The sequence below is a fragment of the Protopterus annectens genome, chromosome 9.part0, assembly GCF_019279795.1.
Source record: "Protopterus annectens isolate FY-2018-M chromosome 9.part0, PAN1.0, whole genome shotgun sequence".
NCBI lineage: Eukaryota > Metazoa > Chordata > Ceratodontiformes > Protopteridae > Protopterus > Protopterus annectens.
In genome coordinates this window covers 366,822,976-366,843,366 of record NC_056743.1, presented here as the reverse complement: position 1 = coordinate 366,843,366, position 20,391 = coordinate 366,822,976, and the positions used below count along the sequence as shown (strand labels likewise).

General features: G+C 44.0%; 1 protein-coding gene across 1 annotated transcript in view; it reads right to left on the bottom strand.

Moving 5' to 3' along the window:
• XPO7 (exportin 7) overlaps positions 1 to 20,391 on the bottom strand; it is a 4,001,819-nt gene that overhangs the window by 3,014,999 nt on the left and 966,429 nt on the right. The window contains exon 9 of the mRNA XM_044082110.1: positions 19,436 to 19,582. Within this exon, the coding sequence (XP_043938045.1) occupies positions 19,436 to 19,582 (147 nt within the window). The remainder of the gene's footprint in view (positions 1 to 19,435; positions 19,583 to 20,391) is intronic.

Below are 20,391 nucleotides of genomic sequence, written 5' to 3'. Positions count from 1 at the left end.
ATTTTGGTCCGGGTTCTGTAGCCGAAATGTATGGTATGAGTTGTAGCCTGGTAGTGCTGGGGTGCTTTCTGCAGCCTTAAACCAGGTTTCTGTTACTGCACATATATCGATTTTCTCCATACTGAGGAGTGCCTCGAGTGCGTGCCTTTTGAAGTTTAGACTTCTGGCATTGAGTAGTATTACCCTCAGATTTTTGTTACTTGTGTTATTTACAGCGGTGGGTTTGTCTTTTGAGCCTTGCCTAAAAAAAGAACTATGTGGGTGGCAACAGCCTTGGCCAGTATTCGAAAGCCTAAAGGTGACAGGTGCAAGCAGTCCCTAGCAAAGCAGCGTGGATTGTCGAGCATGTCATCCCAGGCAGATAGACACTGGATCCCCTTTGAATGACACCAGAGACTTAGCAAATCGTTGAAATTGATAATTTTTTCTTTATACCGTGGTATCATTCTTGGTGAGGGTAGGATGCTACTCAGGGTCAGGGTCATACCAGCCTGGGCTACGAGATCAGAGAGCTATTCCATGTCTCTTTTCATGAAGTCCAGGGAGGTACGGCTCAGGTCATTCACACCAATATGGACAATGACAGTCATATTTGTACTTGTTCTGGAGTGACCTGCGTGCTTGTGTTATGTGGTGGATCCTGGCAACCGACAGTTAGCTAACAGTAACCTTCTTATTCAGCCTAGTGAGTGGGACGTCAGTGTGCCTGACTCGAGTCACCTATTACTAGTATGTTGGGTGTGTTACTTTGCCTTGAGGGCTGTGATTGCGTAGCACACTGGTTTTGTGAAGTATGTGCTGCATGGTTTGTGTTGGGGGTGGAGGTTGCTTGGATGTCTGCTTTGGAGGGCTCTGTTGCTTTTGCAGATTTTTATTTAGAGCATCCGAGTATGTTTTCGTGTATTTACGTGTGTTTTTTGCCGGTGCTGGTTTAATGGGTCTACGTGAGACTGGTGGCGTGATGCCAGTATTTCCCTTCTCCTCTTGATTCTCTGATCCAGTCTAGAGTTGAGAGAGCTTGGCCTCCAGTTTGGCTGTATAATTTCATCTCTCGCATGTATTAGTGTTTGGTGGTAGGAGGAGAGGGCTGTCTGTGTACATGAGGCAGTTGTAACATTGCCTCAAAATGCCCAGATTCACCAGTTGGACTGGAGAGTACACCTGAAACTGCCCTTTGGACATACTGGATAGGTACAGTAAACTGTTTTATTGAATGGCTGGTAAGGTCGAATAGAGAGGCTTGTCCTTCTGTAGTTCTAGGGTTTATAAGTGCTTGCTATGAGTTTTGAGCAAGTGCCAGGCTGAGAAATGAATGGCTTGAGTGCTTAAGTTGAAAGTGTGTCTAGTTCCAAGAGAAAAATTGAAGACGAGACTGGAATGGTTATACCCTAAGCTGCCTGGCGCGTAAAACCAGTATGGGTATATTTGAATATTTCTTTGCCTGCAGAACGCAATGACTGGAGCTAGGCATTTTGTGAATATCCTGGGCGCAGTAGATAAGCCAAAGGGCAATGTAGACAACTGACAGTGCATGTAGCCTGCTCTGAAGCGTAGGTATTTTCTGCAATATTCCCTTATTGGGATGTGCAAGTAGGCTTCCTTTAAGTCCAATGTTGCCAACTAGGCGTTTTTGCCTAACATGGGAAGAAGCTGATGAAGAGTTAGCATTTTGAATTTTGGGATTACCAAAAAAGGTGTTTAGGATAGATAGGTCCAGGATAGGACGCCAGGAGTTGTCTTTTCTGGGTACCAGGAAAAGTCTGGAGTAAAAACCTTGTCCCCATTCTTCTGCTGGGACAGGTTGGATAGCCCTGATACTTAGAAGAGAGAGAACCTGCTGTTGAGCCTCTGCCCACTGATTTGGGGGTAGGTCTGGCCAACCGTTTGGGGTTGGTAAGGTTTGGAAGTGGAATCTGTATCCTTGGGAAATTATATTTAAAACCCATTTGTCTTGGGTAATGAGTCCCCAGTTTTTTGCATGCAGGGCGATCTTTCCCCCTAAAGGAGCAGTGAGTTGAGCAGGGCTTAGAAGGTTTAAGGTTACATCACTGTGACAGTTTACCATAGAGGGATGTCTTAATACTTCCAGCTTCCACTGCTTAGGCCTGTGAGTACCTTGAGACTGTAGCCCAGGTGGACTGTTGTTCCTGGATTTGGAATGAGAAGGCCTGGAAAGAGACAGGAAAAGGACCAATTCTTAGAAGGTCAATGCCTAATAAATCTGGGAGGCTGTACTTGCAGGAAATCTTTAACAGTTTGCATGGATTTGGCTTTTTCCTCCATCTTTTTAAGCACTTCTTCTGCTTTGTTGCCCAACAGGCGGTCTTAGTTTAAGGGTACATCCAGCAATTTAGCTTTAACATGATCTGGCAGAGTTTGCTCCTTAAGCCAAGCATGCCTGCTAAGAACAGACCCAGTGACAGCAGCCCTACAAGATGCTTCTAAGGAGTCAAAACCACATTGCAAAGTATGTTTACCAACTTGTTCAGCATAATGCATTAAATCCTGTAATTCTTTATTTTCAGTACAGTCAGGAATCAACATCAATTTCTGTTTTAGTAATCCAATAACATGCTGCTGATACTTTAACATATGAAACTGGCAGTTTAAGGCCCTAATGGCCAAAGTAGCAGAAGTGTACACCTTCTTACCCCATCTGTCCAGGGCCCTGGAATCTCTATCAGAGGGGGTAGGGTTTTTGGCAGTAGTAGCCTTAATGCCTTTGGGTCCTTGTGAAATATTCTCTGGGTCCGCAGTAGGATTCTTAAAAAGGAACTTTTGAGAGTCAGGTACTCTGTAATACCAGTCAGGTTTCCTGGGAGCTGTAGGTAAAGTGTCAGGGGCCAGGCTAGATTCCAAGAAGGAATCATCTACAATGTCCAGTACAGGACGGATAGCTAAAGGCCTGTGTTGAGGGAGGAGTAAGAATTCCCTAAGCCTCTTTTTGGAGTCAGAGTAATCCTGGCTTTCCCAGTGGAAATGCTCCCTAAGTGTGCAAAGTCTCACCAAAAGAGAAATCTTCTGGAGGGGAAGCAGTGGGAATGGAGTTCTCTGCATCAGAATCATTATAAGTAGTTAAGGGCAAATCCTGGTCATCAGAAGAAACATAAATTTCAGAATCCTGATCAGAAGAATCAGAAGGAAAATCAGTTCTAGGTCTCAGAGGGAGAAGGCTGGTTTCCCCTAATTAGAGCAATAAGGTTTTCAGCCATTCTTATCGTTTGTTTTTTATGCATATGGGCCTGACCATGTGGTTTGGGCATCGGTTTTCTAGGCGTGGATCGAGTTTTAGGCCTTGAAGAAGAAGATGGCGTCGGTTTGATATGCAAGTCAGTAGGCCTGAATACACCTTCAGAAGCCGGTGCCTGCACAGCGGCTCCGGACCCATCCAAGGTAGACACATCCACAGGTTCCATAGTCGACAAAGCATCTCGTGGCATACCGGACTCCGAATGGGTCTCAGTAGAGGCCTGCGAATCTGTAGTAGCAGGTATCAGGGGCTGCGAAAGCACCTCACTGAGTACCGGCAACTAGCTTAATGGAAGTGCTGTCGGCAACTTTGGACCTATGTGGTCTGTCACTGTCTTTATTTTTACATTTTTTCAGAATGTCTTTAGTCGAATGGCTTATTGAAGCCATTTCTGGATAATTAAACCAAATACCGAAATAGTTCGATGTGAAAATGAACAAACGACGAATAGTACGAGGATTGAATAAGGCACAAAACCAACAGCGAGGGACGTCGTGGTCTGGGCCTAAGCAAAGAATGCAGTACAAATGAAAATCTTTATGAGGTATTTGCTTTCCACAAGTAATACAATTGTTAACTTTTACTGACATCGGTTTAGAGCAAGAAAAAGGATCCCCAACGGGGTACTTAGCTTTTTTGAAGACCTCAGTTCTGAAACTCGAAAACGAAAATTTCCGGAGTCGGCTGACCGGCACTTGCGAACTGCTTCTGCTTCGGGCACCGCATGGTGAGAAAGACTGATGTAATGATGTTGGCTGCATGCTTTATACCCCTGACTACCTGACGTCATGAGAAAAAGAGACAGCAACCGATGCAGGACCCAAGACTTTTATAATCAGGCCAGCTGAGGGCTACCTGCAAGCAGATAACCCAAATGTAATGATTGCGACAGTGAAACACGAAGAACATCCGGTGCTGTCTTGACCAAAAGGGAGTCACCAGCAAGATAACTGGTTGGTCCTGTTTAATCTTGAACAGGACTTTTGGTAGTAGGAGGAAGGGGAGGGAATGCAAACAGAAACATTCCCTTCCAAGAGAAGTAGAACGGCATCTACCTTCCAAACCAGAGGACTTGGGACACAAAATCTTGGAAGTTGTCTGTTCAAGCGGGAGGCAAATAAGTCTATTTGAGGAATACTCCATTTGTGGACCACGTCCAAGAACACATCCCTGTGAAGCATCCATTCAAGGGATTGAGTCAGGGATCTGCTTAAGGAGTCTGTCATGAGATTCTGGTTCGAGAGAATGTACACTGCCTGAATAGTCATGAGGTATTGGGCCAGAAATTCTCATACTAGAAGAGCCAACCTGCACAGGAGATGGAATTTCGTCCCCCTGCTTGTTCACATACCAAAAGGACTCTCATGTTGTCTGTGAACAGTTGCAAAGGACCTGGGGAAAGGTGATGTTGAAATGCTTGTAGAGCTAGTAGCAATGTTCACAATTCCCTGATGTTGATGCGTTCTGATTATTGGGAGGGAGTCCAAATTCCTTGAAATGAGAATTTGCCCAAGGCCACACTCCAATCCACGTCTGATGCATCTGTGTAGAGTTGTAGGAATGGGGTGTAAGGATGCAGGGTAGACCTAGATTTAGATCCATCTGTTGGATCCACCACAGCAGTTCCCTATTTGGGTAACGAATTAGGGGGACTTTGAATTCTAGTCGGTGAGAATGCTGGGTCCACACTGATCTGTGGAACCACTGCAATTTCCTCATGTGGAGTTCTGCCATTGGTACCATGGGAATGGTAGAAGCCATGAACCACAGCATCCTCAGAAACTCCCTGGCTGTGATGTGAATCATGGAAAAAAGGGAATGAAAAGAGGACAGAAGGTCCTGTACCTTGTGAGGTGGAAGCGACAATCAATGTCTGTCTGGATTTGACAACCCAAGAAAATGTGGTCCTGTGAAGGAGTGATGACTGACTTCTTGTAGTTGATGGTGAATCCCAGTTTTCCAGGTTTTGGAGTACAATGTGTGAAGTTGGGGCCTGTAAATGCAGATCCAGTTATGGGAAAATCTGGATGTCCAAAAGTCTGCAGTTTGCAATCACTGGAAAGTACAGTTTTGTACCTATTATAAATGTAGATGTTCGAGTGTTCACCCTGCTGCAGTCATCACACTTAGGTTATCCTGCCGTCAGGCAGTCCCGCAGTCGGCCGGATTTCCAAAGTCTTGGTCCGACGTCGGTTGCTGTCGCCTCAACCCTGACGTCAGAGCGCCAGGGGTACATATATTGCAACCGACGCCATTTTCTTCAGTTTTTCTTGCCCCAGATGTCAGGTGCCCCCAAGAAGGTGATCCAAATTAGTACCAAAAGGTGAGAACACTGTACAAACAAAATTCCTTCAGCTATAAGCAAATACATCAGTAAGGCATAGCAAAGATTTAGCCAGTAGATCAGAGGGGTTGGAGGGAGGGTAACCTGGACTGCAGCAGGGTGAACACTCAAACATCTACATTTATGGTAGGTACAAAACTGTACTATGTTCCTCGTGTTACCCTGCTGCAGTCATCACACTTGGGTTGAGTCCCAAAGCTAAGGTAGGGTGGAGGCATCATAGAGGGTTAGTGGAGGCAATGAGGCCCTGCAGCAATGCAGTGGCGAAGCCTGCCCTGGACTTGGAGTAAAGAGGTAAGTGATAGTGTTTGGTGAAGGTGTGTACAGAACTCCAAGTTGCAGCTTCTAAAATTTCCTTCGTAGGAACCCCCCTGAGAAAGGCTGTAGAGGTAGCTGTAGCCCTGGTAGAGTGGGATCTAATGGTAGGAGGAACTGGTTTCCCATGATGGGTATAGCAGAATCGTATGCAATGGCCTATCCATTTAGAAATGGTTTGCTTGGATATGGCCCTCCCTTGAGAAGCTGTAGCACAGGAAACAAAGAGCTGGTCAGTTTTTCTGAAAGCCTTAGTTTTATCCAAGTAGTATCGAAGCTGCCTGTGAATGCCCAAGGAATGCAAGAATCTCTCACCTTTGTTCTGTGGATTGGGGTAGAAGGATGGTTTGATTTAAAGCTACACTGGAAACCACCTTAGGCATGAAGGAAAGATTAGTTCTTACAGAAACTCTGTCTTGATGAAAAATGAGGAAAGGTTCCACTGCCATAAGTGCCTGTAATTCTGAAACTCTCCTAGGAGAAGTTATTGCCAGGAGCAGGGCAGTCTTCCAAGATAGGAACTGAAGGTCTGCAGAAAAAGCTGGTTCAAAGGGAGGTAGCGTTAGTTTTTCCAGAACAAAGTTGAGGTCCCATGTGGGTGTAGGAGCTCTTCTAGGTGGTCTAATGTTTTTTGCCCCTCTGAGGAACGGCCTTAGGAGTGGATTTGAAAATAAAGGTGGATTTGTGTCGTAGTGAGCTGAAATAGCTGAAGCATGGATTTTAATTGAGGAGAAGGAAAGTCCTTTATGCAACATCTCAGCTAAATACTGCAGGATGTGAGGCATATGAGGCTGAGTTGTGTCTTGGCCTTTAGCTTAGTTCCAAGCAGAAAACCTTTTCCATTTGTCCGAGTAAGCCTTCCTGGTGCTTGGCCTCCTGGCTTCTAGAATAACATCCAGTACTGCTTGTGAAAGAGGGGCTGGTTGGATGCTTAATTGATTTGCCATGCAGCCAGGTTTAAGGTTTTGATCTGGCTGTGTAGTATCTGCTTGTCTTGCTGCGTGAGCAAATGAGGTATTTGAGGCAATAACCATGGTGGGCTGTGAGCCATATTCTTCAATAGCGGGTACCAGTGCTGGTGTGGCCAGTCTGGGGCTATGAGAATCATTCAAGGTTTCTCCTTTTTGACCTTCAAAAGAACCTTTGTGAGAAGAGGTAATGGAGGAAAGGCATATGCTGTCAGGTTTTTCCAACTGAAGGAGAGAGCGTCCACTTTCCAAGCTTGATGGTGGAATGTCCTTGTACAAAATTTTGTCAGCTGGTAGTTTTGAGGACTGGCAAATAGGTCTATATTTGGTAGGCCCCATCTTTGAGTTATCATTGCAAATATTTGTGGGTCTAGCTTCCACTAGTGGGGATCTTTGATGTTTCTGCTTAGGTCGTCTGCCAATGTGTTTTTCTGTCCTGGCAGGAATTGAGCTTGTAACTGGACTTGGTAGGCCAGAGCTGTGTTCCATAAGATTATTGCTTGCCTGCAAAGAGGGTAGGAATGTGTGCCCCCTTGTTTGTTTATGTACCACATTACTGTGGTGTTGTCAGTCTTTATTGCAAGTTGTCCAGGCTGTAGTAGATCCTTGAAGGCTGTCAGAGCTTTCTGTACAGCTAGCATCTCTTTTTGGTTTATGTGCAGTTTTCTTTGTTCTGCAGTCCATAGGCCTTGAATGCATTGCCCTGCCAAGTGTGCCCCCCAGGCATAGTCTGAAGCATCTGTTGTGATAGTTTGCCTGGGTGGGGGGCAAGGTGAAAGGCTGACCCTTGTTGAGGTGACATGCCTGTGCCCACCATAGAAATTCCTGTTAAAGGCAGGGAATGAGAGATATCACTGTGTCCAAGCTGTGGCTGTGTTGAGACCATACGCTTTTTAGGTACCACTGTAATTTCCTTATATGCAGTTTTGCAAATGGTATTACCAGAATGCAAGATGCCATAAAGCCCAAAGCCTGAAGAATTTTTCTTGCAGTTAATTGGGTCTTTGCTGCCATTGTCTTCAAATATTGAGTCAGTTGTAATTGCTTGTCTGGTGTAAGATAAGCCTTCTGGGCCGTTGTGTCCAAGCTGGCACCCAGGAATGTCATTTTTTGTGAGGGTACTAGTTTTGACTTATTTTCGTTTACTGTGTACCCCAGACAATTTAGTAGATGCTTCATAAAAGCCAGATGTTGTAAGAGAATGTCTTTTCTTTCTGCTTGGATGAGGCAGTCGTCCAGGTATGGATATATTTGAATTCCTCTTTGTCTGCAGTATGCAATTACTGGTGCCAGGCATTTTGTGAATACTCTGGGCGCAGTAGATAAGCCAAAGGGCAGTGCAGAGAATTGATAATGGGTTGAACCTGCAATGAAACGGAGGTACCTTCTGCAACTTTGTCTGATAGGGACATGCAGGTATGCCTCCTTGAGGTCCAACGTTACCAGTCATGCTTCCTTGCCCAACATGGGAAGTAGCTGCTGTAGTGTTAGCATCTTGATTTTGGGAACTTGTAAGTAAGTGTTTAGAATTGAAAGGTCCAGAATTGGTCTCCAAGCATTTTCTTTTCTGGGTACTAGGAAGACTCTCGAGTAAAATCCTTGGCCTTGCTCTTGAGTTGGTACCCTTTGAATGGCTCTCATGGCCATGAGAGCTGTAATTTGTTTTTGAGCCTCTGCCCTTTGATTTTGTGGCAGGTTTGGCATTCCTCTTTTTATTGGCAAGGTGTGAAAATGGAATCTGTATCCTCTTAAAGTTATGTCTAGGACCCATTTGTCCTTTGTGACCATGTGTCAGTTGTCTGCAAATAGTGCTAGTTTTCCCCCCAGGGGGGGCTGATAAAAGAGCTTTGTTAGGCCAGCTGAGGTGCAAGTCATTGAGTTTGCCTTCTGGTGGTTTGAGACCTGTCTTCTCCTCCCTTCTGGGTTGGGGTGCCCCACTGGCGAGGTTTATACTGAGCTTGTGGTTGTCCTCTGCCCCTTGGGCGCCTGTATTTACCCCTCTGAGGCCTGTCAGTGGCTGGAAAGGACCAATTTTTTGTTGGCCAGTTTCTGTTGAAGCAAAGGGGTTTGTACCTGTAAGAAATCTTTGACTGTCTGCATTAATTTTGCCTTATCTTCCATTTTCTTTAAAACTTCTTCTGCTTTAACACCAAAAAGAACATCCTGCTGTAAGGGAGCATCTAGTAGTTTTGCTTTAACATGATCAGGCAGACTTTGTTCCTTTAACCAGGCATGCTTACGTATAACTGATCCAGTGACAGCTGCTCTGCAGGAGGCCTCTAAAGAATCAAACCCACATTGTAAGGTATGTTTGCCCACCTGCTCGGTGGTGTGCAACAAATCCTGTACTTCTTTCAATTCAGATTGTTGAGGGAGGGTGGTTATCTTTTGTTGTAACTGAGAGATCAGAAATTGCTGATACTTAAGCATATGAAATTGACAGTTTAGAGCTCTCATAGCTGAAGTGGCTGAGGTGTAAACCTTTTTCCTCCATCTGTCTAGTGCTCTTGAATCCCTTTCAGAAGGTACTGGATTTTTAGCCATGGAAGCCTTAGCCCCCTTGGGATCCTGGGAGATAGTCTCTGGGTCAGCTACTGGGCTTTTGTAAAGAAATTTGTGGGAATCAGGTACTCTGTAGTATCTGTCAGGCTTGGCCAGGGCAGCAAGCAGAGAGTCAGGGTTGAAACTGGATTCTAAATAGACATAATCCACAATGTCCAAAACAGGAGGGATGGCTAGAGGTCTGTGTTGGGGGAGTAAAAAACTCTGAGCCTTTTCTTGGAATCAGAGTAATCCTGACCTTCCCAGTGAAAATGTTCCCTCATAGTGTGTAAAGTTTCCCCAAAAGAGTAATCTTCTGGAGGGGAAGCTGAGGGAATAGAGTCCTCAGCATCAGAATCTTCATAAGGAGAGAAGGAATAGTCTTGGTCCTCAGAGGAATCCGAAGAAATAGACAGTTGTTCAGAGGAAGCAGATTCTTCCTCTTGTCTGGGCCTTTTGTCAGGAGGAGGCTGAGATCCCCTGATAAGAGAAATCAAATCTTCAGCCATCTTGAGCATCTGTTTCTTAGGCATAGGGCCTTGAACAGGAGGCTGAAGTGAAGCCTTTTTCGATTTGGAAGGAGTCTTCGACTTGGAAAACCTTTTGACTGTAAGAGTCGTCGGTCTGAAAGCGATGGCGTTTCAGAAGCACCGACGTCCTTGGAAGGTAAATCGTCGGTAGGGCCTGAAGTAAAAGGCTGCGTCGGCCTAGTACATTCCGTCAAAATATCCGTAGCGGTCTCGGGTTCCTGAACTGCAGTAGTCAGAGGTTGCATCGGAGCCTCACTGATAACTGGAGAACCGGAGACTGGATCAACCGAGGCCTCGGAATCTGGCTTAGGCCTGGGCTGTCGATCCTTATCCCTGCGCTTTTTGTGCACGCCGGTAGTCGGTAGCTCCGATGGCATGTTGTAATTAAACTTTCTGCCAAAAAGTGTCGTGCGAAATCAAATCGTCTTTTAATAGTACGTTTATTAAATCAAGCACAAAAACGACAAGAAGTGACGTCGTGATCAGGGCCTAGACAAGGTATGCAATAAGAATGAAAATCCTTATGAGGTATTTGCTTCCCACAAGAAATACAATTGTTAACTTTTTCTGACATCGGTCTGAGGCAAGAAAAGTTTCCCCAACGGGGTACTTAGCTTTATAAAAGACTTCGGTCTGAAATTCGAATTTGAAAATCTCAGGAGTCGGCCGACCGGCACTTGCGAACTGCTTCTGCTTCGGGCACCACGCGGCAAGAAAGACTGAAGAAAATGGCGTCGGTTGCAATATATGTACCCCTGGCGCTCTGACGTCAGGGATGAGGCGACAGCAACAGACGTCGGACCAAGACTTTGGAAATCCGGCCGACTACGGGACCGCCTGAGGGCAGGATAACCCAAGTGTGATGACAGCAGCAGGGTAACACGATGAACATAAAGTTATTTTGTGAACATCCTCAGTGCTGTAGAAAGACCAAAGGGCAAGGCAGAGAATTGAAAATGCCAGGAGCCCACAGAAAAACTTAAGAATTTCCTGAACATGGGTGAATAGGGGCTGTGAAGGTAAGAATCCTTTACACATAGAGATGCCATATATCCTTGTGGAAGGATAAGGGGGAATAGAGTTTGTAGTGTCAACATTCTGAAGGTAGGAACCTTTAGGAAAGAGTTGAGATGGGATAAATCCAGTACTGGTCTCTAGAAGCCATCCTTTCTGGGTACCAAGAAAATTCTTGAATAGAAGCCTTTTCCTCTTGAGGAACCCTTTGAGGGACCAGTTGGCATAATGGCCAAGGTCAACCTCCCATGCACATGGTACAAGATTCAATCCTGACCTCCAACCAATGCCTGTTTGGAGTTTGCATGTTCTCCGTGTCTCTCTGTGGAGTTCCTCCCACCTCCAAAAAACATGCTGACTGTTTCCATCTCAAACTCATCAATGAATAGAGCTGTGGGTAGCAGCACAGACTCTCTATGGTGCCCTATAGGGGGATGGTTCTACAGACCAAAACTTTGTGGCATCTACTATGGTGTGCAGTATCCTCAAGATAGAACATGCATCACCGACTACGCACCGTGGCAGGGCTAACCACTCGCTGGTGTAAAATTTGGCTCTAGGTGATTTGGTCATTTGACTAATGTCATCAAATGGGCATCGGTAGTTACCGGTGATAAGTGGATTGAGGACCCGGCCTAGTCTGAGCTACGCCAGGGACCCATGCTAACAGTGGGAGGGGTGTATGTGCCCACCATAATGCCCAGCAGCCCTGGGTCAATAAACTACTGGCTGGCCGGTGTCTAGTTGCCCACCATGGGTTACCTAGGATAGCTGAGTGAAAGCTGGTCATAAAACCAGTCAATCTACCAAACATGAACCAAGACTTGCTACACTTAATGTGTGTTCAATGACAGGATGCAGCTTGGAATTGGATGACATGATGATATGGAGGAGGCTGGACATCCTATGTATCCAACAGACAAGATGGAAGGGCAGTGCAGCAAAGCCACTTGGCTTGGGATCTAGTGTCTACTACTCAGGAGGGGGACAGGCTAGAAATGTTGTGGGAATTGTGGTGAACGAGAGGCTTCAGAAGGCACTGAGGGATATCATCAGAATTAGTAACAGACTCATGGCAATCTGACTCCCATGTAATGACAGGGCAGTATTCATAATCTCAGCATATGCCCCACAGCAGGACTGTGACAGTGAGGAAGTGAGTGCATTCAGACAGCAGCCGCAGGACCTACTAGATAAAGATGGACAACAGGAAGTGGTGTTGATAATGAGTGACCTGAATGCACGTACCTGGGCAGACAGAACAGGAAACGAGGACTGCCTGGGTCCACATGGGTGAGGTAATAGGAATAAAGGAGAGACCATTCTACACTTCTGTTTAGCAAATGGCTTAATAGTAGCAAACGCATGGCTCAGATGGAGAGAGTCACAAGATCACATACAACTGTGGCCAACATGCAACTCAGGTAGACTTCCTCCTAATAAGGAAAAGGCACCAGGAATCAATGATTGTAAAATCATCCCCAGTGAAACAGTCAGCCCACAGCATAAACCACTGGTTACCACAATCAGCTGCAAGCAGTGGTCAGAGAAGGCTCCAGGATCAGCAGAGATAAGGCTGATGACCTGGAAGTTGACTAAACAGAAAATACAACAGTTCAAGGAATTACTCAGGGGTCCAGCACCCCAAAAGGAAGAGGAGGAAACAGGTGGAGCTGAAGAATGGCAGTGCCTCAAAACAGAATGAGTGAGGACTACAGAACAGATATGTGGCCGAGTCAGGTATGGAAATAAGGTACATGAGGAAAGCTGCTGGTGGAATGCAGAAGTCCAGGAAGTCATCAAAAGAAAGGAGGAGGACAGGAAAAGTTGGAAGACAGAAAAGGCCTACCAGGCTAAGATGGAATACTGGTTGGCTAACAAAGAAGCTAAGAAAGTAGTTGAAATAGAACAGAATAGGGCATCAGAGGCACTCTACCAACTTCTGGAAAGTAACTCATTAGGTGGCACAAAGAAACTATATCAGATTCCAAGGCAAAGACAGAAAGATAAATAAGACTGTCAGACACCCTTCATAAGGGATGCCAGCAACAACCCTGCTAACCAGTCGACAGGAAATCAAAGGTGGATAGGAGTATTTCCAGCGGCTTATGGATTTAGAAAACCCCCATATTAGCTGTACTGACCCAGAAATAGCCTACGATGACAGAAGAGGAGCCCATCCTAGAAGAACAACAGCACTAAGGAAAATGAAGTCAGGGAAAGAAGCAGGCTCAGATGAGGTCACAGCAGATATTATAAAATGCTGGGCGAGACAGAGGAGAAATGGCTCCTGAAGGTATTCGTAGCAGTGTGGAGAGAAACTCGTATCCCAGATGACTGGAGAATAAGCATATTCATGCCAGTCTACAAGAACAAAGGGGACATACATAACTGTGGGCAGTACAGACAAATCAAGCTCCTATGACACTGCATTAAAGTTCTAGAGAGGGTGACTGACTGATAAACGGATATGCAGAGTAGTAGAATGTAAGATGGGAGTTGAGCAGTTTGGATTCAGAGCAGGATGCAGCACAACTGACCTGATGTTTGCATGGAGACAAACAGTTGAGAAGAAGCTAGAAATTAGTAAACAGTCCACCTGGGCATTCCTAGACTTGGAGAAATCATACAAGGTCCCAAGGTCCCAAAAGAAAGCTGATCTGGGCAGTACTGCAGTGGTTCAAAGTCCCAGAAATACTGGTAGAATTAGTGCAGGCTATGTACAAGGACCCAATGACTCAAGTACAAACAGTGTTCGGCCTCACAGAAGGGTTCCCAGTGGGAGTGGGTGTACATCAGGGTTCAGCTCTGAGCCCACTGCTGTTCATACCGGTGATGGACTACTTAAGCAAATAGGTTAGAGGGGACAGATCAACAAAGCTGCTGTATGCAGATGATATGGCATTACAGGCAGACTCTGAGCAAGAACTCCAGCAAAGTATACAGCAATGGAATGTAAAACTGAAGGCACATGGGATGAAACTAAGCACAGACAACACTGTGTTAATGGCAGCAAACTGGGGAAATCAGAAGAAGCTGAGAATTGAGACAGAAGGGAAGATAGTGGAACAGGTAAATATCTTCAAGTATCTGGGAGGGGTGGTTGAGGAGAAAGTAAGTCTGAATGAAAAGGTCAAAGCTAGAATCCGAGGGGCTGCAGCCAACTGGCATAGAGTATCAAGTGTAGTCTATGACAGAAGAATGCCAAAAATGCTGAAAAGTAAAGTGTACAAGACAGTGGTGCGACCAGTACTACTGTATGGTACAGAAACCTGGACAGTAAAGGCAGAGCAGATGAAGAAGCTAGAGGTGATGGAAATGAAGTGCCTGAGAGGCGTGGTAGGATGCACACTGTGGAACAGACAAAGAAATGAGGACATAACAGCAGTAGCCAAAGTAGCTCCAATTACAGAAAAAAATGAAAGAGAACAGATTATGGTGGTTTGGACACAAGTGCAGAAAAGCAAAACACAATCTGGTGAAAAAGATTTGGGATAGACAAGAAGGAAGTAAGAGGAAATGAGAATGTCCAGCAAAGAGGTGGATGGATTGTGCGAAAGAAGAACTACGACAGGCATGAGTGTTGAAGGAAAAATTTTGGCACTGAATCGAGATGGCAACAGTTAGCACAATTCCCCAACCCCATGTAGAAAATGGGAGGGCTGATAACGATGATGACTGAGGAACCTTTTGAATGGAGCCTTGTTGCCAAAGCTGCAAAAGGGGCAACTTCTCTCGGGGTGGTTGACAGATGCCCCTGAAAGTGGGGGTAGAGTGCCATACCATGAAATATCCTTTTTTGATTATAGAAAGGATCCAAGTGTCTAGGGTGATGCTTTCCCAGACCCAGTGAGTGTTTGACAGGCGAAGGAGAAGAGGGGAAAGGGAGACATCTGCAGGGTAGTCGCAGACTCCCTGCTTTGTCAAGAAAGGACTGCCTTTGTTGTGAGGATGACTGAGAACTCTTAAGCTTCTGTTGTCTCTTGCCTCCTCCAGAAGACTAACCAGAGGGGTGCTGAGTGCAGCTATGGGCAAAAACAGGCTTAGAAGAGAAATTCCTGTGAAACCTCGGCACAGGATAAATCAGGATGCATTTCATCTCCTTGAGTTCATTGCTTTTTTCCATTAGGATCTTACATAAAAGGGATGCTGCCGTACCACATAAGGCTTGTCTAGTGGTGCATCCATTAATTTAGATTTGAAGTTATCCTGGGGGGCCTGCAGCCTAAGACAGGAAAATCTTCTAAGAACTAAATCAGTAGCAGCTGCCCTGGCACAAGCCTCCACAGCATCATAGCTACATTTAGTGCATGTTTTGCCACTTGGAAGGAAGCTCTCAAGATAGATAGAGCCAAGGCTTTTACATCTGAGTCTGGAAGATCTGTAATGGCACTAGATGCTTGACACAAAAGCTCTTAAGAGTACTTTGTCATGTGTCTGATAACTGGTGGCTCTGAAAGCCACGTTGGCTGACGTACAGGCCTTTTTAACCAGTCTCTCATGGGTTCTACTCTGTCTGATGGAAGATGATTAGAGGAGGGAAGCATCCTACAAGGTTTGCCTGTAACTACAGAAATAACGGCTGGGTCTGTAGCAGGGCACCTAAAGAAAAATTTACAATCCTCAAGGACCTTGTAGAAGCTGTCTGGCTTCTTGGGGGTTAATGATCATATTAGTATAGCCCCAATTTTAAAACTGAAACACATTCTTGGGTGACTAGTTGATAATTTCACTTGTGTATAATTGTATTTTTTTAACATTACATATTACATGGTGTGATGCTAGGTGTTCATTTTCATTACAACATTTTATTTGATTTTGTGACACCGTATTTATGAATTTTTTACTATCACTAATGCAGTATGTTCACCATATTATAAGTGTGTGTGTGGGTGTGTGCTCAGGTTGCTTTAAGCATGGTGAAATGTGTTTTGCTTTTTAAGTTTTTAATTGACTAATTGACTAATTGATCAATGATGCCATCTTATCTTGTATAAATGCTGGTGGGTAACTACTTTTTAACATTTTGTTCTGAAGAAGTCTAAATAAAGACGAAACCTAGGTCAAATTTGTTTTTGTGGTGGTTTCAGTCCTTCAGTACCCATTGTCGGTTCCATTTTCTTTCGTTTGGTTTCTTGGGGGTTGAGGCCTGGGAGTCTGGGGTTTGTGAAACACTGTGAAAGGCATCCAGAAATGCAGGATGCACAGGTAGAACTGCAGATGGGCAAGGGACATCAACTGGTAGAAGTTGATATCTTTTCTGGACTTTGGAAATTTGGGAAGTATCGCATTTAAAATGTTCTTCCATTTTCAGGAGAGTTTCACCAAAGTATGCATGCTCCATTGGGGAGTTAGCACTGACTGACTCCTCTCCAGGGGAACAATTCCTAGAGAGAAGGGATTTATGTGGAACAATCCAGAGATTCCTCTTCATCAGAGGAAAATTCATCAGATGAGTCACTGTCCCTAATCCATTTTTGAGAAGGCTGACAGGAAGGCAGCTTCAGTACAATGAAGGCCTGTAACAAGCTTTGAGAAAAGGCCTGCCCATCTGTAGGAGCCTTTCTGGTAGGGGACAAATGCTTAGGCTTTTGTTTTTTTCTTTGCTGGCGAAACGGTTCTATGCAATGTCGGAGGACCAGACGAAGGCTTACAATCAAATGTATCTTACTTTATCTCTTCTCTAGTTGGGGCATGAGGTACCCCCCCATAGGACCCTCCGAACTTTCGAGACTAGGTTCTCAAATGACATTCTGATCAGACATCAGTTCGATCTCCAAAGTCAACGTGGCCTCAGAACTGGGCTCGGCCTGTGAATCAGTGTCTGAAGTTGGATGAACCTCTGTGTTAAGCACTTCGAAAGAAATGTCCAATGCTGGAGGTGCAGCAGAAGCTGCAGGCCAAGGTTGTTGGCCTTGTGCTTCACCAGCTGAATGGTGGACCCCGAGGTACCCTTCATATGCTTACCACGCAGCTTAAGCCATTGGTTCTCTACATATATAGCAACAGAGGAAAGCCTAGTTCTAAGAGTCTTTGGAGAGAAGGACTGGCAAATGCTACAGGACTTGAGGTTGTGGTTAGGACCTAAACAACAGTCACTGAGAATGGCTGTTCTTATGGAGAATTTGTCTTCCACACTGGCACTTGCCCTTCCTGGATGACATAACCAAACAGGAGTAAAAGAAAAAAAATTCCCCAATGGAGCCCTTATTAGACAAAAAAACCTTAAATCGCAAATGTTAAAATGATCAGACCGACAGTTACAATGGCATTCTGGCTGGCGGCAGAAAAGTCCTGAGAATGGTACGTGCATACTTCACTTTTAGAGCCTACGTCCAACAGCATCCTATGTGTGACGTCCCAAGTATCCTACAGTAGTAAAAGACTTGTGTGTATTGGCTGACATCAGGTTGCTTCAGATGGGAGATCGCTCAGGGTAAGAATAATGCAAGTGAATAGAAGGACATCAAGTAGTACTTACTGAAAAGTAATAAAACATGAACAAATGCGAATAAAGCTTAGCAAGGAGTACTTTAGAAGACTGAAATTAATCCTGAAAAACAGCACTGACATCTAGGAACAATATCCAAGCTATAAATCAATTTGCTCTTCCTGTCCTAACATAGTTTTGGAGTGATTTGACTGGCCCCAAAACGTGTTGGATAGTTTGGATATTAAAACAAGAAGGATGCTTCATGCTCACCAAATGATTTATAAAAATCAGTGTATACCAAGATTATATATTCCCCATTCTGAAGGAGGAATGGGCCTCCTTGAAACTGATTACATGTACAGATCTGCAATCTTGGGACTCCACACACATTTACTGACCTCACAAGATCCAAATGTGGTGAAAGTTTTGAAACATTAGAATAATCTAAGATGACATCTCTGCTTAATTTAGCAGAAGCATATCAACGTCAAGCAAGAATAGAAATCAAACCAGAAGTGGATAAAAACCAGGCAGCAACTGAATGTACTAAAAAACAAAAGAAAGAATATAAGGTGAAGGACCAGGTGAGAAGGCAAGAAATGTGGAAAAAACATATAGTTGCAAATATAGAAAACTTCTGGAAGAGCCTCATGTTGATCAAGAACGAATGCAGGAATGGTTAAGGAGAGGTGAGTTTACATCAAGAAATGAAAGGTTAATATTGGCAGCCCAAGATAGTGGGATACATACACGCTAGTTTAGTAAGTCCATCGAACATGTGGGAGAAACAGACATATGTAGGTTTTGTGGAATCAAATTAGAAACGGTCACACACCTTATTGCTGGTTGCGACTCCCTAATGGCAGAGGGACTGTATACTGAAAGGCATAATAATGGGACGAGATTGTTACACTGGAGATGGTGCAAACATTTCCATTTTCTCATAACTGCTTTTCAGCAGTCAGTAGTATTAAACCCGGTAAAGCTGTGCTACTCTTCATTACTGTCATGTGATCCTTTGTGAAGCATCATTTTTGTCAATTTTGAACATCGAGAAAACATTCTTCGCTTATATGTTATGCAATCCTTCTGCTGTGCATCATGGAGTAATCTGCAGAAGCCCCAAGAAAGAAGCGAGGGCTGGCAGTTTAGCCCATAGCATTAAGATTAGGAGCTGCTTACAAGATTTACCGTAGAAGCCTTTAGTTGATACCAAATTTTCCACTCATACACTGTATAGCAAATCACATACCTAGAATGCAGCTTCTTCATTAACCTTAAAAAGAGAGGCCTCCATGGCTGTTGGGTCTTACCCAGTCAGAAGAAGACTCATATTGTCTTGCCTCTGGAAATGACAAAGTATGCCCTTAGATTTTTTACTCTAAATATACAGCATGGCAGTTCAGTGGTATAGCAGTCAACACTGTTGCCTTAGAGATTTCGGCTGTCTACTTAAGTTTTCCCCTGTGACGCCTTCTGTGCAGTCTATATGTCCATCCTGTGTTCACTTGAGTTTTTAGTGGGTGTTCCAGTTTTTCTTAAATCGCAAACTCATGCCACAGAAAAAATACTTTTCCTCCAAAGTACCTCTAGAGGGGGGGGTGTGCAGTGTGCTGAGAGACTGGGTCTCTCCAGCATTAATTTTTTGCCAAGATATGCTTCCATTACTTTGCAACCCTTTGAATGAACAGGCATCCAGAGAACAAGTTAAGGACTGAAATACACAGCACAATATACCACAATATGTTCATTACTGCTTTCATTTCATCAATAACATAGGGGCAAACAAATTTACAGTGGCAACAATACACCAGTTCATTTCCTTTCTACTTGGTATTTTTGCATTTCTTCATAATCTAAATGGTTTGTTTTCATGCTTGCAGTAAATCACCACAATGCAAATTTTACATGGGTATAACGTATTCAGGAGAAAAGGAAGCATCTTTCCTTTCATCCAACTACGCAATACAACTACATGTTATCACTTTTCACTTAATTATATCTCAATCACAACTACTGCTAAGATTCTTCATGCCTTACCTGGAGACTTGTTACAGTGAAGTTCGCTATTAATCGGATGACTTCAGGGTAGTTTTCCACCTTAACCAATTCTCCCAGTTGATAATTACTCTTCAAACGTGCCAAAAGCCTGCAGAATTCATGATAATTGTTCAGATCTGCAAGACTCTGAGAAGAAAAGACATTTCAATCAAACATTTCTCAGATTAACTTGAATTTTTGGAGAAAACAATCTAATGCTAGGCTCATCTGCTCTGCTCAGTTTCCCTTTTGTCTTGTACAAACATTTTCTAGAGTTTTATCAGAAATACATATTAGGATTGTAAAAGGGTTCTTTTCTAAATGCAACCTAAATAAGAAAAAGGGAATAAGCAAGCAATGATGATGCTAATTCAATAAGATAAAGACAAAATCAATGCACACATCTTAACACTAGTATCAAACAAAATAAAACAAAGTTGTGAGAAAGCATAAAACAAACTACAAATACTAAACACACACCCTTGTACAGCACATCCTTTTTTGCCTTCAGTAATTGAATAAAAAATTTAGTATCGAAAAGGAAAAAAAATTACAGCAAACATATCATCTCAAAACTATTACCCACAAAAACTGCACCAAAGGAAAATTCCCAGAGACTCGGAAAAAGAGTAAGAGGGGAGTGGAAGTTAAAGCGGGAGGGGGAGATGGTCAGTATTCAAAACCAGACAGGAACTGGGATCAACACAAAATGAATGCTGGAAGACACAAAAAAGAAAAGAAAATGGCTGGAAAAGAGGGAGGAAGCAAAAAGCCATGAAAAGAAATGAAAGCAAAGAGTCTTGTGGGCAGAAAGTAGGGAAAAAGGGAACAGGTAAAATCAGAATGATTTATGAAGACTTCAAGTGAAAAGAGCAAAGTGGAGGAAGCAACAAAAAGTATGGCAGAAGGAAAACTGGTAACATACCGGGGAAGTTAAACTGCAAAACAAACTCAAA